Here is a 19,189-nt window from a genome sequence, read left to right as displayed (position 1 = left end):
ACCGGAAGTCCATTAAACAACGAGTCTCTAGAACTTCTCTTTATTGTTATATTGATTAGACTTTTCAAATACGTTGCATTTTACAGTCACATATGTGGGCCACATAAAAAATCATTCAAGAATGACGTATGGAGTTTGTGAATTAAAGGGATAGACATGAATCAATATACATGTGCAATTATAACTACAATGCCCTCTTGACTTCTCGAATCGGTTATTATAAAAACATACGTAGATTCAGTAAATATCAATATACATCTAGTTCAGAAAAAATTAAGTTGTGCCTCTTGCAAAGAAGATGGACAAATTACGATGCTTTCTGACAGCGTTCTGTTAAAAACATACCTGACACATGATTCATTTTGCATTCTATGTCAAGAGCTTTCGTACCTTTCCTAACAAAAGGACTGAGGGATGAAAGGTCTTTGGAGCCTTTTGAAAAAGAGTGACCCCATTTTCCCTGAATTGCAGACGTTGGTTTCATACCAAGTAACTTTTTGGAACATATTTCCCTTCCAGAACTAGAGAATTTCACTTATAAGTCAGACTTTCTGTTAAAGTTAGTGATTTTGCAGAAGCGATCGCAAAATATAATTTCCATTTCCAGTACAGAATATACAGCAAGAATTAACCACCTGTAATTCATAGAAATTATGTTCCTCATACATCATACCAGTACAGTATTGAAGATGCATTCATTTGCAACAAGAATACATGTTACCTCAGCTTTGGAAAATCTGACTATTTCTTAAAATAAACTAGTTAGTAAGGTAAGCTCGCTTATCGCCGTACGATTTTAAAGCACAATCACTGCATATGCTTTGGTGGGCTAATGTTACAGTTGCACATGTTAACGGACATTGATAAGTCGCGAAGGATCATCCTAATTAGTAGGAATTTCACCTCTATTGCGGTTACACTTTTTCCTTCCTCTGGGTCATGATATGCTTGCAGCCAGTCCACAAATTGATTAGCACTATTTTCATCACCGATTAATTGCTTGCCTTTCTGTTGTAATCAGACAACCTTTGCACAGTCACGGACGGAAAGCACATTAATACATTCGGTGAACCGTGAACTTTTCAAACAGGTTCCCGAAGCTCTCTGTAGAGTTTATTTTTAATTATATCTGTATCCATGCATAACTGTGGAGTTGCTCCTCCAATTCAAGACTCATCTAATAATAATAATAATAATAATAATAATAATAATAATAATAATAATAATAATAATAATAAATTAATTATTAATTAGATCAGGCAAAGATCCTCTGGGACTATGGTATCAGAACAGATAGGGTGATACGTGCCAATCGACCAGACGTGGCCTTGGTTGACAAAATCAAGAAGAAAGTGTCACTCACTGATGTCGCAATGCCATGGGACACCAGAGTAGATGAGAGAGAAAGAGAAAAAGTTGTTAAGGATAAAGACCTGAAAATCGAAATAAGAAGGATATGGAATATGCCAGTGGAAATTGTGCCCATAATCATAGGAACACTAGGCACGATCCCAAGATCCCTGAAAAGGAATCTGGAAAAACTAGATGCCGAAGTAGCTCCAGGACTCATGCAGACAAGAGTGCTACTAGAAACAGCGCACATCGTGAGGAAAGTGATGGACTCCTTAGGGGGCAGGATGCGACCCGGAACCCCACACTATAAAAACCACCCAGTCGAATAGGATGACTGTGATAGAAAAAAAAAAAAAAAAAAAAAAAATATATATATATATATATATATATATATATATATATATATATATATTTATATATATATACATGAATATATAAATGCATATATATAATTATAAATATATACATATATATATATACATATACACTGTCGATGCTAATTCATTCTTCCCATTATCTCTTTCATCTACCCGCCTCGTTCACGCACTTTTTTATTCCATTTTCCCGACCGTCTTTTGTTCCAGCGCGAGCATCAGTGAGCATCGACAGGTTTTCCTTTCTGACTGACGTGTCTGGCATTTCCTTCGACTTTCACCCACAATCTCGCCTTCTTCTGAATAACAAAGGTGTCTTTCTTCTCGGAGAGAGTATCTCTATATCTCTCTCTCTCTCTCTCTCTCTCTCTCTCTCTCTCTCTCACCTTCACTTTTACAGTGTTTCTGTCTCCCATAGAAGTAACTGATTTCTCCCTGTATGGTGACAACATTATTATTATTATTATTATTATTATTATTATTATTATTATTATTATTATTATTATTATTATTATTATTATTAATAAAAATTTCATAACATCATTACTAAAATAGTGAAGAAATCCACAACAGTGTAGGTGTAAATATATATATTAAAAGCATGTAAATATATATAAAAGTATGTACATATTTTTAAAATATATTGACACCTACACCATTGTAGATTTCTTCACCATTATTATTATATTATTATTACATTCATAAAAATTTCATAACAGCATAACTAAAATAGTGAAGAAATCCACAACAGTGTAGGTGTAAATATATATATTAAAAGTATGTAAATATATATAAAAGTATGTACATATTTTTAATATATATTGCCACCTACACCATTGTACATTTCTTCACCATTATTATTATTATTATTATTATTATTATTATTATTATTATTATTATTATTATTATTATTATTATTATTATTATTATTATTAATTATCATTATTAAGAAGAAGAAGAAGATAAACCCTTCTCTTCATGTGGAACACACCTACAGGGCCCATGACTTGAAATTCAAGCTTCCAGAGAACAGCCACCGTGGAAAGTCATTAAGTGACCTGACCGCTTACGAACTTGACTTGATTCTAGTTAGCCAGGTGACCTTTGGAAGTCTCTAAGCCGAGGTCATGAACTGGCAAGCGAACAGACTTCAGTAGTTATCGGTTGGTATTTCATACTGAATCACTATTATTGTTCTATTTGAATCTTTTTCATCATGTCCTTGACTTGAGATGTTTTCCATTTAACTGTAGTCATGATTCATTGTGTGTATTCGTAAGTTCACAATTCTACTGTTATATCATCTATACACCGATAACTATCGATCTATACACCAGTAACTATCGAGCTATACGCCAATAACTATCGAGCTATACGCCAATAACTATCGAGCTATACGCCAATAACGATCGAGCTATACGCCAATCACTATCGAGCTATACGCCAATAATTATCGATCTATACACCAAATAATTATCGAGCTATGCGCCAATAACTATCGAGCAATACACCAATAACTATCGAGCTACACGCCAATAACTAGCCGATTTATACACCAATAACTAATCGATCTATACACCAATAACAATCGCTCTATACACCAATAACAATCGCCCTATACGCCAATAACTAATCGACCTATACGCCAATAACTATCGAGGTATACGCCAATAGCTAATCGATCTATACGCCAATAACTATCGAGCTATACGCCAGTAACTAATCGATCTATACACCAATAACTATCGATGTATACACTAGTAACTAATCGATCCCTACACCAATAACTATCGCTCTATACACCAATAACTATCGAGCTATACGTCAATAACTAATCGATCTATACAGCAATAACAATCGATCTTTACGCCAATAACTAATCGACCTATACAACAATAACTATCGAGCTATACGCCAATAACTAATCGATCTGTACACCAATAACTATCGATCTATACACCAACCTGCTATTGAAGAAGCCTTTTACGGCAATCAGCCATCATTCGCAAAGTCTCAGTACTCTGAAAAAGACTTGGCTTTTTTTCAGACTTTTTTTTTTACAGCACCATTAAATGCACAGAACAAAAAATATCCAACATAAAGATAAAAAGAGATAACAGAATAAATAAATTAGCATTGACAATCTCCCTATATTTTGATCATTTACTTAAATTTTTTCTACTTATTTATTAATCTGTTAATTTATTTTTTTTTTCTTTTTTAAAAGATGATTTCTTCTTTCTTTATTCCTACTACCATCTTTTTGCAATGAACACCAAATTCTTTGGAATCTTGCTTGTTCCATTAGAATAGGGTTCATCTTCTGGGTAATAATAATAATAATAATAATAATAATAATAATAATAATAATAATAATAATAATAATAATAATAATAATAATAGTAAAAGGGATGTGAACAGATATTTAAGCAAACAGAAATCAGTTAAGAGCACAGAATGATAAACACCATTAACTTTTTTGCAGCGACCTTAGAATGACTGAGAAATGACCTACGATGACCTTAAATGTTTTCTGCTAAACCGTGCAGGTCAACACTTAATTTCCACTCATTTGAAAATGACCATAATCGAATTATATGTAAAAACCGGGTCATAATTTTTTTCCCATCTGAAGAGAAATCAAGTGCATTTAAGTGAACTGTGAGATACTTATTTATTTATCTATTACTTTAGCTTGTTCGTTGTTGGTACCTGAGCCTTATTCCAAAAAGGGTATAAAAATGAATATTATAAACAAGAATAACAAGGGCCATTATGATGATAATAATAATAATAATAATAATAATAATAATAATAATAATAATAATACAACTACCAAACAATAATACTAACTGTTATACCAACAACAAAAATAATAATAATAATAATAATTATTATTATTATTATTACTGTTTTATTATTGTTATAGTTTCTCGAAATAAGCAAGCTAGAAACAGACCATTACCAAATAATAATAATAATAATAATAATAAATAATAATAATAATAATAATAATAATAATAATAATAATCAATTCAACGGAAATATCGTAACAACGCGTTATCATCGGTAACCAGACCAAAGACGCGTCCAGAACGAGGTCACATACTGATGTAATTCGTCGTTATTAATAACCACATAGCGTTTCATATCTGGATGAGGAAGGCTGTAGAAAGCACGAGAGTATATATATATATATATATATATACAATAAGTTGGTATACGTCCAGTGTCTTATGTTACAACCCAGGATAGCCCACAACATGAGGGTTCTCGTGGTAAGGCGTCTACTGGTCTCTGCTGATTGATTGCGCGAGTGTTGTGTCTCTTAGTAATCTAAAGTGCTTCTAAACCGGTGACTAATTACAAGAGATGGGATTATAAATGATAATTGCATCTACCCTCACTGGGATTCGAACCCATCCCTAGTATTTGGGGATGGCACATGGGTGACAGTAGACTTAATGCACTCAGCCACCGAGAGCGTACTAAATTTACTGGCTTCCATTTGCCAACACAAAAAGACGAGTTCGAATCCTGGACATAATAGGTGTACTCATCAAATACGATTCCTTTTATGTGTAAATTATTCCAGAAGTTTAGTTAATTATGTAGTAAGTTGAGGCTGTATATTTGGAAGTGTAAACATCCCATGTAGAGATAGCGACAGGATATCATATTAATGCTGGTGTGTGTGTATATATATATATATATATATATATATATATATATATATATATATATATATATATATATATATATATATATATATACATTTAACGAGCCTTATGAGACAGTTCAGAATTTTATTTATTTTTACGATTGCATAAAACATGAATATATAATGAACAGACTCAATATTTACGTTTACACAAGCAAACATCCCCATTCAAGGGTATATGTGCTTCTTTGGCTGCATAGTTTGCACACAAACAAATATATATGTGTGTGGGTGTATATATACATATGTGTGTGTATGTGTGCAAAATATAGTCTATACAAGAACTACTAACAAATATACTTATTTAAAATACTGTATATCATTTCCTATTCATCCACTATACAGGCAGTGTTTGCTTCAATACTAGCAGCAGCAGAATGCAACCTCCTGCAGACACTCAGTCCACCTAAAAAGGAATTCACTCCAAGCAGCCATCATAGTCATCAGGGATACAGTTATCTCCCACCACCAGCTCCTACAGTCTGTGCGGACGGCCAAGTACTCCATGTCGATGGACGCTGCGTCACTCCCGTAATCACCCGCTCTGTCTACCTCTTCAACGTCCCACAGCTACCTCGAAGACCCACTCCCCTCCCCTACATTCCCCCACCCAAGGTCAACCACAACATCCTTTTCGTCCGCTTACCAGAGGATCTCAGGGCCCCAGATCCCATCGTGGTTCCTCCTCCCCAACAGAAGAACATCGTCTACGTCCTCAAGAAGAAGACCCAACATGAAGGGCCCAGAGTCATTGAGTTTCCTACACATCCCAAGACTAAGCCTGATGTGTATTTTGTTGGTTATGATCAAGATGAAAACCCCATTCTTCCAACTGGTGAAGATTTGGAGAGTATTCTTACCCAAAATGTCCAAGAAGTTTATGGCCAGGTGGTGGACACTGGGTCTTCCGGTCATGCTGTGGACAGTGGATCCCACAGCATATTTGACACTGGTTCTCTTGGACAAGTAAGCACTGGATCTAGTAGCCATGTTGACACTGGGTCTCTTGGACAAGTAGATACAGGATTTAGCAGCCACAGTCATACTGGATCTTTTGGACAAGTGGGCACTGGATCTCACAGCCATGTTGACGCTGGGTCACTTGGACAAGTGGACACTGGATCTACTAGCCACATTAACATTGGGTCTCTTGGGCAAGTGGACACTGGATCTACTAGCCACATTAACATTGGGTCACTGGGTCAAGTGGACAATGGATCTAGCAGCCACTTTGACATTGGGTCTCTTGGACAAGTGGGCACTGGATCTCACAGCCAGGTTGGCACTGGGTCACTTGGCCAAGTGGACTTTGGATCACTCTTCAATATCCAAGACAACAAGCCCAGCAGTCTTTTTGTGAACAGCGGATCACTTGGTCATCCAAATTTCAGTTATTATTTTCCACCTCATAAATAATGACTGGAAATCAGAATGGTAATATTTCCATATTCTAGTCACTCTGATCACTTTGAATATTATATTGTACGACATGCAACGATATGAATATGAACCTGCTCTTAATAAAGAATCAGTATGGAACTTATGAGTTTATTTTTTCCTGCAAACTATAATTTACTAGTTCTCCCAAATACTTGGTCCCCTTCATATTTTCTTTATGGTAAGTTTAAGTAGCAAACTTGATGACTAAACTGGAAACTTGTTTGCAATTATTCTGTGTAAATTACTTGCATAAGAGACAAGAGGCGATTTTTGGTTTCATTAAAATACTTTTTAATTATTTTACAAGATTATATAGACACAGACACACACACACACATATATATGTATACATGTGTGTGTGTGTGTGTGTGAGTGTATAAAGGTAGTGATAGCAGTAACATTACCAACAGTACCAATTACTGACAACAGTTATTCGACCGCGGGAAAAAAAAATTCGGGAGGGTCTCACATTTATAAACGAGAAATCATTCTTTACAATTCTGCATTTTGAACAAAAGAATCAAGCTGAGCTTCCGAAAAAAAAATCCCATAACTGAAAGGATCTACATCAGCAAGACGAGATACTGCAACCTTACAAACAAATTATTTTTATCAATCTACAGAAACGGGCCTAAAGAGCTCTGTCCCGCCAAGGAATCGAACGCTGGTACTTTGGCTAATGGTGTGTTCACAGAAACAAGATCAAGGCCCCAATATATATATGTATATATATACATATTATATATATATATATATATATATATATATATATATATATATATATATATATATATATATATATATATATATATATATATATATATATATATATATATATATATATATATTATCTTCAGAAAGCCAAACACTGGAGAAACAAAACAGCACAAAGTAAATTACTGGCAGGAGAGTTTTCTTGGCTATGATTGGCTGTCGACGCAGTCATTAAGCTCGACGGTGATTGGCTGGCTTTCCTCCCCATTATCATGTGTATAAAAGCATAACGTATTATTTATCCCGACTTGCCGAGACATTTTTACTGTATTTAAAGCATTATTTGCACTCATTGTCCACTTTGCCGAAGGATATATTCGACAAATAATCTAAAATACTAAAATTTATTACAAGGAGCTAATTGTATGGAAGTGTTCTTGACCAAGTTCATTCAACTTTTCAAGTGAAATTACTTCAAATTAAAATATAATCTTAATTTTTTATATAAAACTGCGAAAGCACTGCAACCATTTGTAAGATTCTAAAGCAAACCGCTTGTTGTACACTATTCTTTTCATCTTTCGCTTCAGAAAAAGGACCTGAATTCTGTAATGTATTGGAACACAAAAGGGAAAATATAAATAAAATAAAAAAACTTCGTCTTGGGATCAATTTATGACATCCATCAGATACGTTTAAGACATATGGTAAACATTAAGTTGAAAATTCCTTAAAATTTCATGGTATCATCCTCAAATAAGTTCAGATACTACTGTCGCCATTTTGCTGAAACTTCCAGCACTATTGCGCCTTAGGTAAAGAGTGAAACTAGTAATTAGGCCTTTGCTGAAGAATGTAAACTAGTGATTAGGCCCTTGCTACAGAGCGCAAACTAGTAATTAGGCCTTTGCTGCAGAACATAAACTAGTGACCAGGTCTTTGCTACAGAACGTAAACTAGTAATTAGGCCTTTGCTACAAAACGTAAACTAGTAATTAGGCCTTTGTTACAAAACGTAAACTAGTAATTAAGCCTTTGCTACAAAACGTAAACTAGTAATTAAGTCTTTGCTACAAAAAGTAAACTAGTAACTAAGCCTTTGCTACAAAACGTAAACTAGCAATTGAGCCTTCGCAAAAGAATTTAAACTTTGTAACTGTGCACCACAGAACAGCCTCAGCGTGATAAATTTATTTCTTAGCTGAAAACCCTGTACAAGGTGAGACAATTGTTCATTCCTTGAAAAATACACCTTAGTTTAGTTCAGTTTCACCTCGAGATAAAACATAATTGTATTCTCTTTCATTTCACAGTAAGAAACATCTTTTATATCGTTTATTTCTGCGATTTATAAATATTTTCTGTATGCATCGAATTCAGATTTGCAAGGCATAGTAAACGTGTTAAAAAAAATTAAGGGATTCCGTGAACTTATCTTGTGTGTATTTTTGTTTTCCTAAAATTCTACGAGCTCGTTTATGATTCTCTCTCTCTCTCTCTCTCTCTCTCTCTCTCTCTCTCTCTCTCTCTCTCTCTCTCTCTCTCTCTCTCTCTCTCTCTCTCCCTCCGAGTTCGTTTGTGATTCTCTCACTCTCTCTCTCCGAGTTCGTTTGTGATTCTCTCTCTCTCTCTCTTTCTCTCTCCGAGTTCGTTTGTGATTCTCTCTCTCTCCGAGTTCGTTTGTGATTCTCTCTCTCTCTCTCTCTCTCTCTCTCTCTCTCTCTCTCTCTCTCTCTCTCTCTCTCCGAGTTCGTTTGTGATTCTCTCTCTCTCTCTCCGAGTTCGTTTGTGATTCTCTCTCTCTCTCTCTCTCTCTCTCTCTCTCTCTCTCTCTCTCTCTCTCTCTCTCTCTCTCTTCTTAGCACTTCAGGCTATAGCGTTATTCAAACTCAAATAAAACTCAAAGCAAATAAAAAGAGTAATGAAAGTGAATGAAACACGAATAAAAACTCTACCCCTCCCAGTATGGGTCCACCATATCAAACAATTCTTCATTTTCCTTTTCCTTAAATCTTCAGGTGAAAACCTTTTTGGATTTATCCAACAGACTGTAATGAATGAGCCCCAACCAGCCTGCAGAGACCGACAAGATATACGAAAAAGTGATAAATGAAAAAAAATATGAGGGAATACAAAATAAAACTGATACACCTGATATTCAGATGTCAGCAGCAGAGAGCTGGAATGAATGTGCTCCTCGCTTGAATTTTGGGAGATCAGGAGGTTCCACAACTGCATGAGGTAAACTATTCCACATTCTAGTTGCAGACAAATAAACTCCAAGCAAACGCAGAAGTATTAAACCTGATTCTAGAAAACGAGTCGCTGTTTGCAACAGCAGGTTGCCTAGAGTTGCGGGTAAACCCAGCTGACAGAAACACAGAATAATAGTAAAGGTGAATGTAGACAAAAGCAATGAAAACTATATAAACAACATCAACAAAGCACCACAACGAACTTGGGCAACAAAGAAACTTGGGTATTCCCTCTGGAAGGACAAAAATGACAAAGAATCGTATTATTACGAAGCGAGGTCGCACTGTACGGGCTGTTGTTACCATTAATTACCGACGCTCCGGATTCTTGACTAACAGAACGAGTGAAAGGGTAGCAATGGCAGAGAAGTATATGAAGGTGTATAAAGGTCAATACTTCGTCTTTACGCCTCAGTTACCATTCTTATCTCAAAGGATGAGGGTCGCTGTGGTAAGACATAATAATGTTCTTTGAGCGAGTGATCATTAATACTCAATAACACGTGAGTTGGGTTTTTGTGCTCTCGAGTGGTTGGACCTGAGGTTATTCAGTGATTCCCAGATTTCCTCAGTTATGCATTATCTTGCCGAAGTGGACTTGGTTTAAAAATTAATATTGGAAACTTAATCATTCCTTGAAATTACTACCTAAAATGGACAGATGTAGAAACACATACAATTATTATATATCGGACTATTCAGAGCACTGCAGTTTTCGCGCTCTACGGATGTAATGCTCGTCATTTGCAAGTTTTTAAAATTAATATTGCCATCATTCACTGATGAAAAAGAGAATGAGAATTACGTGCACTCTGCTTTCCCCTCTGTAGTCCAGGTATGTCAAAGTATCTCAATTCAAGAGGTTACTTGGGAAGTAACCCCAATTCTTATGTTCGCCATATGCCTCTTTTTTGGGGGGGGAGGGGAGTGAGTGATACCATAAGTAGACACATTCTGGTTTCCCAGCAAGACTTCAGAGGTGAGGTCGCCACACCTTTCCCTTTTTTTCTTGACCCGAGAAAATGATGGGGGCCCATTTATAAAATGCTGGGTGGAGTGGTAGACGGTTTACACATGAACACATACACACACACACACACACACACTATATATATATATATATATATATATATATATATATATGTGTGTGTGTGTGTGTGTGTGTGTGTGTGTGTGTGAATGTGCTTATATACATACATGTGTGTGCGTTTCATCTGTTGTAGTGCATTTGCAGACAATGGAGGAACATTTGCTGTAAAGTGTGTCATCAGTTAAATTTTGCATTTGCCTAAAATGTTTCTGTGCTCAGTAAAATTTATATTGTCTTCTTACGTACATTAGTTTTTTGGTGTGCAACATGTAAAAAAAAAATTAACGATAGAAAAAATTGTAACTGTTTTTCCTATCTTTGTTTTGTTATTACGACAGACTAACAAACTGTCAAGTTTTATAATTTCTTCTCAGTCTTATTAGAATACTTCATTTTGTCTCCGTACCTTACACAGGTAGTGTTTGCTTCGCTGTTAGTAGTGGCAGAGTGCAGCCTCCTGCAGACATACAGCTTGCCCAACAAGGCCTTTACTACGAGCAGCCATCATGGTAATCGGGGATACCGTTACCTCCCACCACCAGGTTCAACTCTCTGTGCGGACGGCCAAGTACTACACGTCGGTGGACGCTGCGTCACTCCCGTAATCACCCGCTCTGCCTACCTCTTCAACGTCCCACAGCTTCCTCGAAGACCCGCTCCCCTCCCCTACATTCCCCCGCCCAAGGTCGACCATAACCTCCTTTTCATCCGCTTACCGGAGGACCCAAGAGCCCCAGATCCCATCGTGGTTCCTCCTCCCCAGCAGCAGGACATCGTGTACATCCTGAGGAAGAGCACCCAACGTGAAGGACCCAGAGTCATTCAGGCCCCAGACCCTCCAAAGACTAACCCTGACGTCTATTTAGTCGGTTACGGTCAGGGGGAGAACCCCATTCTTCCAACAGGCGAAGCCCTCGAGAGTATCCTCGCCAATCATGCTCAAGAAATCTATGGCCAGGTGGTGGACAGTGGGTCATCAGGTCACTTTACAGGCGATGGATTACATAGCAGTCATGTTGGTATTGGTTCTGGATTACATAGCAGTCATGTTGGCATTGGGTCCCATGGTCTAGTGGGCAACGATTCACCACATAGCAGCCACGTCGGCATTGGATCCCTTGGTCTAGCAGGCACTGGTTCACTGCATAGTGGCCATGTCGATATTGGGTCCCTTGGTCTAGTGGGCAGCGATTCACCACACAGCAGCCACGTTGGTATCGGGTCTCTTGGTCTAGCAGGCAGTGGTTTACCACATGCTCCAAGTGGTCACGTTGTGAACAGTATTTCATCAGTGGGTAGTGTATTGCAAGGTCTTGCAGGTTCGCACCACGGTGCCACCGTAGCCCCAACCAGTGTCCCACAGAATCAAGGAATTCTTGTCACCCCCGTAAATACTTATATACCACCCAACAAATTTTCTCTGTAGTAGGATCCTCTACTTCTACTTTCTCAAGTGCTACATTTATTTATTATTCCACTTAGCTCATTCAACCGATCAAAGTGCGAAATGATACATATAGAAATTTTCAAAAATAGCAAAGTTCCACTGAATAACCATAATGGACTCCCATTAACTTTTTCCAGTGGCGTTTCCTCATAATGTAAGTATCTATAGGACTTTTACAGCAGGGCAGTTCTATTAGGATTACCATCTTTTGCACAATGTTTTATATGCTAAGAGAGAGGCTCAACATTTGTCTATAAAAGGGAACAAAATATTGGGAAAGTGCAGTTGTGAAAATAGACGACCTTCACATTTGTTATTATTCAAACATAAGTTCAGAATCAATTCTTCGCAGGCCTACCCCATGCAATCTGCAGTCCAAACATGCACCTTTTTCTGTTCGTAATATCCATGATATATATTTATTTCTGTGTGTTTGGAAATAACATTAAATATAGCAATACATAAAGACAACGATGTGCAACTTGACACTTCTTGAAATAAAAATTGTCAAAGAAGGTGTGTCTTAATCTTATAAAACTTCCTGGTCCCCGCTCTAAGAAGTAATGCTCAGAGTTACAGAGCAGTGAAAGTATTAGTTACAATTTATGACGTCTAGGAATTACGCAAAACGCTTTTGAAAGAAACCGATTAGTAAATCCTTTAGTGGCAGAAGGATAACAGAGTCCTTGAAGATGTTGAAGGAGCTGAAAAATGGTAATGTTTGCAAATAATCATTCTCTGAAGGCAGCACCACAACTGGAGCTACAAATGAATGATAAATAAGCTAGATAAAACAGCCTATACGAGTATAAACATAAATATGAGTGAGAAAACATAAATTATGAATGTCAAGGGAGAAGGGAAGATTCAGGAGTACCCTTGTGTAAAGAAAAATGTAGCCCATGTGGAAAAGGCTATGCAAATGAGATAGATATGGAGTATACTAGTCATACTCAATAGGCTATATACCATGCCAGGCAGCTTGTGATATCCTCTTGAATTTATTTAAATGCTCGTGGAATGTTAGCAATTTCACTGGCAAAAAAGGACTTTAGAAGGGAAAAATACTAGTTAATGAAACAAACGAGCCTTAGTTAAAGAAAAACAACACAGGGCAATGCAGCGACAATACTTTCATGGGAATGGATCGTATGACGCAAGATTCGGCTTCGGGTGTTCGGTTTTAGGTCAATGGGCAGATGCAAATTTTTCCTTGTTCGAGAGTGAGAGAATTCTTACAACAACTCGTTTTGAGAATGTATTTTCCTCTATCCAGAACAACCATATACTAAGGAGGAATGGAATTATCACGTCAGGAAACAGTTACGATGATTTCCCTGTTGTTCGGAGGGAAACCCCCAACTCGTCTGCAACTCGGTTTTAAACGTATGTTGACCTTTTGTTGCTCAAAAGAAAGACAGAAAGATCGTCAAAAAAACCGGTTCGGGAGGGCGGTTATCCAAAGAAAGCAAAGAGAGAGAGAGAGAGAGAGAGAGAGAGAGAGAGAGAGAGAGAGAGAGAGAGAGAGAGAGAGAGAGAGCGGGTGAAGTTTGCTGTATATATCCAGCTCCGAAAGAGACTCCAACCATTGTCGTTTCGAGGAGTCATAACACCGCCACAGGTAAGCTCTCTTTTTACACTGGCTCTTCTCTAATTCCTGCCCCCACCTAATCTTTATTCGGCGCGTGTGGCGATCTGTTCTTCCAGAAACAACAAGTGACGGTGAATCGGTCTCAAACAAAGGAAAAACTTTGCGAATTAAGTTGCAAATGGAAGTTTAGTGGTGGTTTAAGTGAAGTTAATCGGATCATGTCCAAATCCATTTATGATCAATCTACAAAGACGCACAGTGAGTGACCATAACGGTTTAGAAAAGTAGGCCTATGTCAAATCGAGCTTCGCGTGCGTTCATTTTGCTCTCTCTCTCTCTCTCTCTCTCTCTCTCTCTCTCTCTCTCTCTCTCTCTCTCTCCAACATTCCCAGAGGGATTTACCAGCAAAATAATCGTCACTAGTTGAAATACGAACCCCATCAGTGCAAAATCGACTAGCGGGATTCGTCCTCTTAACCTCACCGGTCACTGAACCCCACAGATCTGGTCAGCGGTGCAAATTCTCTTTGTATTGTTTGAGTTTTTCCGTAACTGAATTGTAATAGAATGTATCTGTAACAAATTAAAACTACTGACGCTCAACGTATTCGATTTTGGTGAGAACAAAGAACGGTCGTGTGAAAACACGTTGATGAAAGTATTTTTTTCTTATTTATCTATCCGTCTATCTATTTATCTATCTTCCGCTGGTCTTTTGAAAAGGGGCTTAAACATTACGGCTAATTCCCCAGACAGTGATATAAAGTCTAAATTCTTAATATGCGAGGTCAGTGACCGGTAAGGTCACAGAGGAAGAATCCCGTGAAGTGCGCATGCGCACACATGTATACATGTCTGCGTGTGTACACAGGAATGATACGGAAAAGGTGCTTACTGACACTTCTCTTACGAAGGTGAAGTGTAACTGCTGAATGTGAACGAAAGAAAATAAGAGAGGAATTAAGAGAAAATTGAGGTTTTCGGCGCAATCGAGTTTTCTGTATATCGTATAATCAAGGCCACCGAAAATAGATATGTCTTTCGGCGATCTCGGTATAATGCTGTATGAGCCACGGCCCATGAAACTTTAACCACGTCCCGGTGGTGGCCTGGCCTGTATCGTTGCCAGGAGCACAATTATGGCTAAATTTAACTTTATATAAAATAAAAACTACGAAGAGTAGAGGCTGCAATTTGGTATGCTTGACGATTGGAGGGTGGATGATCAACATACCAATTTGCAGCCCTCTAGCCTCAGTAGTTTTTAAGATACTCGTAATCTTCTCAGACACGAAGATATGTTATTTAGTTGTATTCCAATAGGAGAATGAAAGGTGTTTTGGTCCAACAGTTTCGTCCTCCAATGGACCTCTTCTCGGAGCGTTTATTAAACGCTCCAAGGAGAGGTCCATTGGAGGACGAACCTGCTGGGCATATTTTAACCAAAACATCTTTCATTCTCCTACTGGAATACAACTAAATATATATATATATAAATATATATATGTGTGTGTATGTGTATGTGTGTGTACATAATATTTGTTTTTTTTTCTTTTTACACTTAATTTAACCTCCTGGATCAATCTGTATGTAAAAAAAAAAAAAAACTTAGTTCAGTCAATTTCAGCAGTTAAACTCCCTCCTTTTTTTCTTTTCACAGATGCTCTCCGTCCTTTTCCTGCTGGTGTTTGCTGAGCACACTACGCTGGGCTCAGCATCACCGACCCACTCCATCATTTCCAAACGCTCTGCCCTCAGCAATTACCAAACGGAGAACCAACCGCGCTTCTGCAGCCCCGGACAAGTCCTCAGTGTGGACGGACTCTGCATCACCCCTGAGGTCAGGGAACACGTCTTCGTGTACAACATACCTAAGCAACCCAAACCCGGACCTCCGCCGTACATACCCCCGCCGAAAGTACATAAGAACATCCTCTTCGTGAACTTGCCGGAGGATCGCGAGAAACATGAGGCTATCGTGATCCCGCCTCCCCAACAGAAGAACATCGTCTACGTCCTAAACGAAGAGGCTCAGGTCGCTAGGCCTAAGGTCATCGAGGTGCCAGCACCTCCCAAGGTCAGCCCTGAAGTGTATTTCGTCAATTACGGTCATGGTGATAACCCGGTTCTACCGACGGGTGAAGACCTGCAGAGTGTGCTTCTCAAAGATAGTCAGGAAGTGCCCATTCATTCCCTGGGTACTGGACGACAGCTTTCTTTTGGTAACAACCATCTTAACCAAGAGAAGGCGAATGTAGGCGCTACAGTTGATAATTTGGGTACAGTAATAGATAACGATCATGCAAGCACACAAATCTCCTCACAAGAATCCTCTTCTCATGATACCAAGGATATGACTGATGGATTAGGCCTAACCCTCGATTCCTCGGAACACAAACTAACCGAATACAAAACGCTATATTACGGTGACTTGCAGAACCGCCGTTTCGTCATCCCTAGAACCTCTTCAATTTCTTAAGTCACATTTCAATTATCCAGCAACATCGGACCATTTCAGTCCCGCGAAACAAACTGCAAATGAAAGTGAGCCTGAAAGGTGGCTACGAGTTGCATGATGACAATTTTCCAAAACAGTTCAGTCATGCGTCTTGTGTTCTTAAATGCGCTTGTTTTTCAAATTTTTCGTTTTCCCGCCGAGAAATTTACGGCGTACGAAGATTCTGCCGCGACATTTTCCGTTAACACATAACAAATAAATAAAAAACAATACGAAAATATATAAAGTAAATATGTCTACCCAGCCACATCAGCCTACATATCACCTTACTATGATTCATGAAGATGCAATGATGAGCATATTTGTCATGGTGGGGTTCAGAAGCCGTTTTTATGGCGGCTGAGTCTTGCACGCAGAGAGAGAGAGAGAGAGAGAGAGAGAGAGAGAGAGAGAGAGAGAGAGAGGAGAGAGAGAGGATGTGTATACGGTTGCATGTTGCATGTGGAGGTCGTGGTGAGGTTGGGAAGTGTAACTCGTATTGTTTTTACATGTGTGTGTGCGTGCGTGCGTGCCTGCGTTTGTGTTTGTGATATAAACTCTGCACTTTCTTAACTAAAACATTACAAAGCACAATATTAGTGGCAAATATAAGGGTAACCACTCTTCTCTGCAGGTGGCTGGTGTTATGAAACTAATGTTCTGTGCCTCGATTGTTATTTTTTACGATTTATAACAAATACATGTTTTTAAAAAATATGCTATTTTTTTTTAGTATATCCTCTGTAACTATACTTATTAACCCTTAAGGTTGCATCGGGATGGTTCAATTACATTGAAGTAATTCCAGCCTTGTGCATTATATAAAAAGTAATTTCCATTTACGTAAACGAGAGAATGCCATTTCTCTTTGAGCAAAGTCAATAAATTACTGACGCAGAATCCCTTCTGACTAACCCATTCTGACAAAACCAATTCTGTCAAAACCCTCCTTACAATATTACAAAACCGTTCTGACAAAACCCTTGTGGCTGACCCTTCTGATAAAACCAATCCTCCTAAATCCTACTGACAGATTCACTCACTCCGACAAAACCTTTTTGACTAGACCCTTCTTATAAAAACCTTCTGTTAAAATTCTTCTGACAAAGCCTTTCTGACTAAACCATTCTGCCAAAACCATTCTGACAAACCCGTTTTGACAAAACCTTGCTGACTAAACCAATCTGACAACACTATTTTGACAAAATCTTTCTGCCAAACCTTCTGACAAAACTATTTTGACTAAACCCCACTGACAAAACCCTTCTAACAATCCATAATGACAAAACCATTACTGACAAAACCTTTTTGATCAAACCATCCTGACAAAACAATCCTTACAAAACCTTTCTGACTAAACCATTCTGACAAAACTCCTCTGAAAAAGCCATTCTGTCAAAAAAAGCCTCATTTTATTATCAGAAAACGGCATCCCTAGTCACTCTGCTCTATGGTTTAAACATTTAGTGACTTCCTAATAATCTTATATAATATGTATTTATAAGCAAGCTGCGCCTCTCTCTCTCTCTCTCTAACTATCAGCCATCGAGAGACTTTTACTGTCTGCGAACACAGTATTATCTTCACCACAGAACAAATATTATCTCCATCAGACTCTTATATTACATCCTAAGACCAGTTTGATCATTAACACACTTTTCTACACCTTTTATTTTTGCTTCAAAAGCTTGCCTAGATATTTTCCTCAATCCGATTTGCTGTACTTCTTCGCCTGTTTATATTAAGCATCATTATCAAATCATCCCTATTGGTATACCACAAGGTAATATTCTTTCACCGTTAACAATTCTTCTGAAGTTTTATCTGTTAAATTCTGAGACTTTATTCCCCGTTTCTCAAATGTCCTCGTACACAGTTCTGATACACTTCCAGCGAATTCACCATAGTATTCCGCGAATTCGCCATAGTATTATATATATATGTATATATATATATATACATATATTTATTACATATATATATATATATATATATATATATATATATATATACACATATATTTATTATATATATATTCTCACATGACTAAACTTCGTCAGCTTCTCACACAGCATTTCCGAAAGTTTCACAGTATTTAATCAGCACATGGTATCTCTCTCTCTCTCTCTCTCTCTCTCTCTCTCTCTCTCTCTCTCTCTCTCTCTCTCTCTCTCTCTCTCTCTCTCCAAATGTTCTCTTCATTACGTACTGACGAGTATAGGTCATAATTATCTCAGAGGTCAAAGTTTTGGCATTACCCCAAGTCCACCAGTTTCCCAGTATGGTCATGAGAACATGAGACAATTCTCTCGAGCTCTGACTTGATATAATTGCAAAGGCTGGAATTTAAATGACGGTTACACATCTCAACAGTTTCTCTATAATTCATAGGACTGACCTGATAAATCTAAGACTAGGCTAGGTCAGGGTATTTAAGTACAATAACTTTTGTCAGCACAGCCATTATTTGAAGTGATTTCCGTGGTATGATTTTCATTAATCTATGTACTACACAATGCCTTTGATCAGAAAGAACTACAGACAAGTAAATGCAGGGGATTATAAATCTGACTTATTTGAAACTCTTTCTCTACTGCGACCTACCCCAGGCATACCTTGCGTCGAACTGACCTAAATAATTGATCTGAAAATCTATCAGTATTGTTGCAAGTACTCTGAAGTCTTTTTGTACCTAAATCTCTAAATG

General features: G+C 37.7%; 3 protein-coding genes across 4 annotated transcripts; all 3 read left to right on the top strand.

Annotated features, from left to right (window-relative positions):
- Nucleotides 1-4,966: 4,966 nt before the first annotated feature.
- Nucleotides 4,967-6,981, top strand: LOC136854403 (uncharacterized). The gene is made up of 2 exons (XM_067130706.1): nt 4,967-5,005; nt 5,794-6,981. The coding sequence occupies exons 1-2, from the start codon at nt 4,991-4,993 to the stop codon at nt 6,862-6,864; spliced, it is 1,086 nt and encodes a 361-aa protein (XP_066986807.1). The 5' UTR covers nt 4,967-4,990; the 3' UTR covers nt 6,865-6,981.
- A 3,226-nt stretch (nt 6,982-10,207) lies between these two features.
- LOC136854402 (uncharacterized) lies at nt 10,208-12,899 on the top strand. Of its 2 annotated transcripts, none has more exons than XM_067130705.1 (2): nt 10,208-10,308; nt 11,363-12,899. In XM_067130705.1, the coding sequence occupies exons 1-2, from the start codon at nt 10,216-10,218 to the stop codon at nt 12,371-12,373; spliced, it is 1,104 nt and encodes a 367-aa protein (XP_066986806.1). In that variant the 5' UTR covers nt 10,208-10,215; the 3' UTR covers nt 12,374-12,899. The 2 variants fall into 2 exon arrangements, with proteins under 2 accessions (XP_066986806.1, XP_066986805.1); XM_067130704.1 differs by lacking the exon at nt 10,208-10,308 and adding an exon at nt 10,321-10,692.
- Nucleotides 12,900-13,943: 1,044 nt separating this feature from the next.
- LOC136854565 (uncharacterized) lies at nt 13,944-17,189 on the top strand. Its single transcript, XM_067130917.1, has 2 exons — nt 13,944-14,015; nt 15,646-17,189. The coding sequence occupies exon 2, from the start codon at nt 15,646-15,648 to the stop codon at nt 16,462-16,464; it is 819 nt and encodes a 272-aa protein (XP_066987018.1). The 5' UTR covers nt 13,944-14,015; the 3' UTR covers nt 16,465-17,189.
- The last annotated feature ends 2,000 nt before the right edge of the window (nt 17,190-19,189 follow it).

This window comes from Macrobrachium rosenbergii, chromosome 29, assembly GCF_040412425.1.
Source record: "Macrobrachium rosenbergii isolate ZJJX-2024 chromosome 29, ASM4041242v1, whole genome shotgun sequence".
Classification (NCBI taxonomy): Eukaryota; Metazoa; Arthropoda; class Malacostraca; order Decapoda; family Palaemonidae; genus Macrobrachium; species Macrobrachium rosenbergii.
This window is presented reverse-complemented; position numbering and strand designations above follow the sequence as displayed.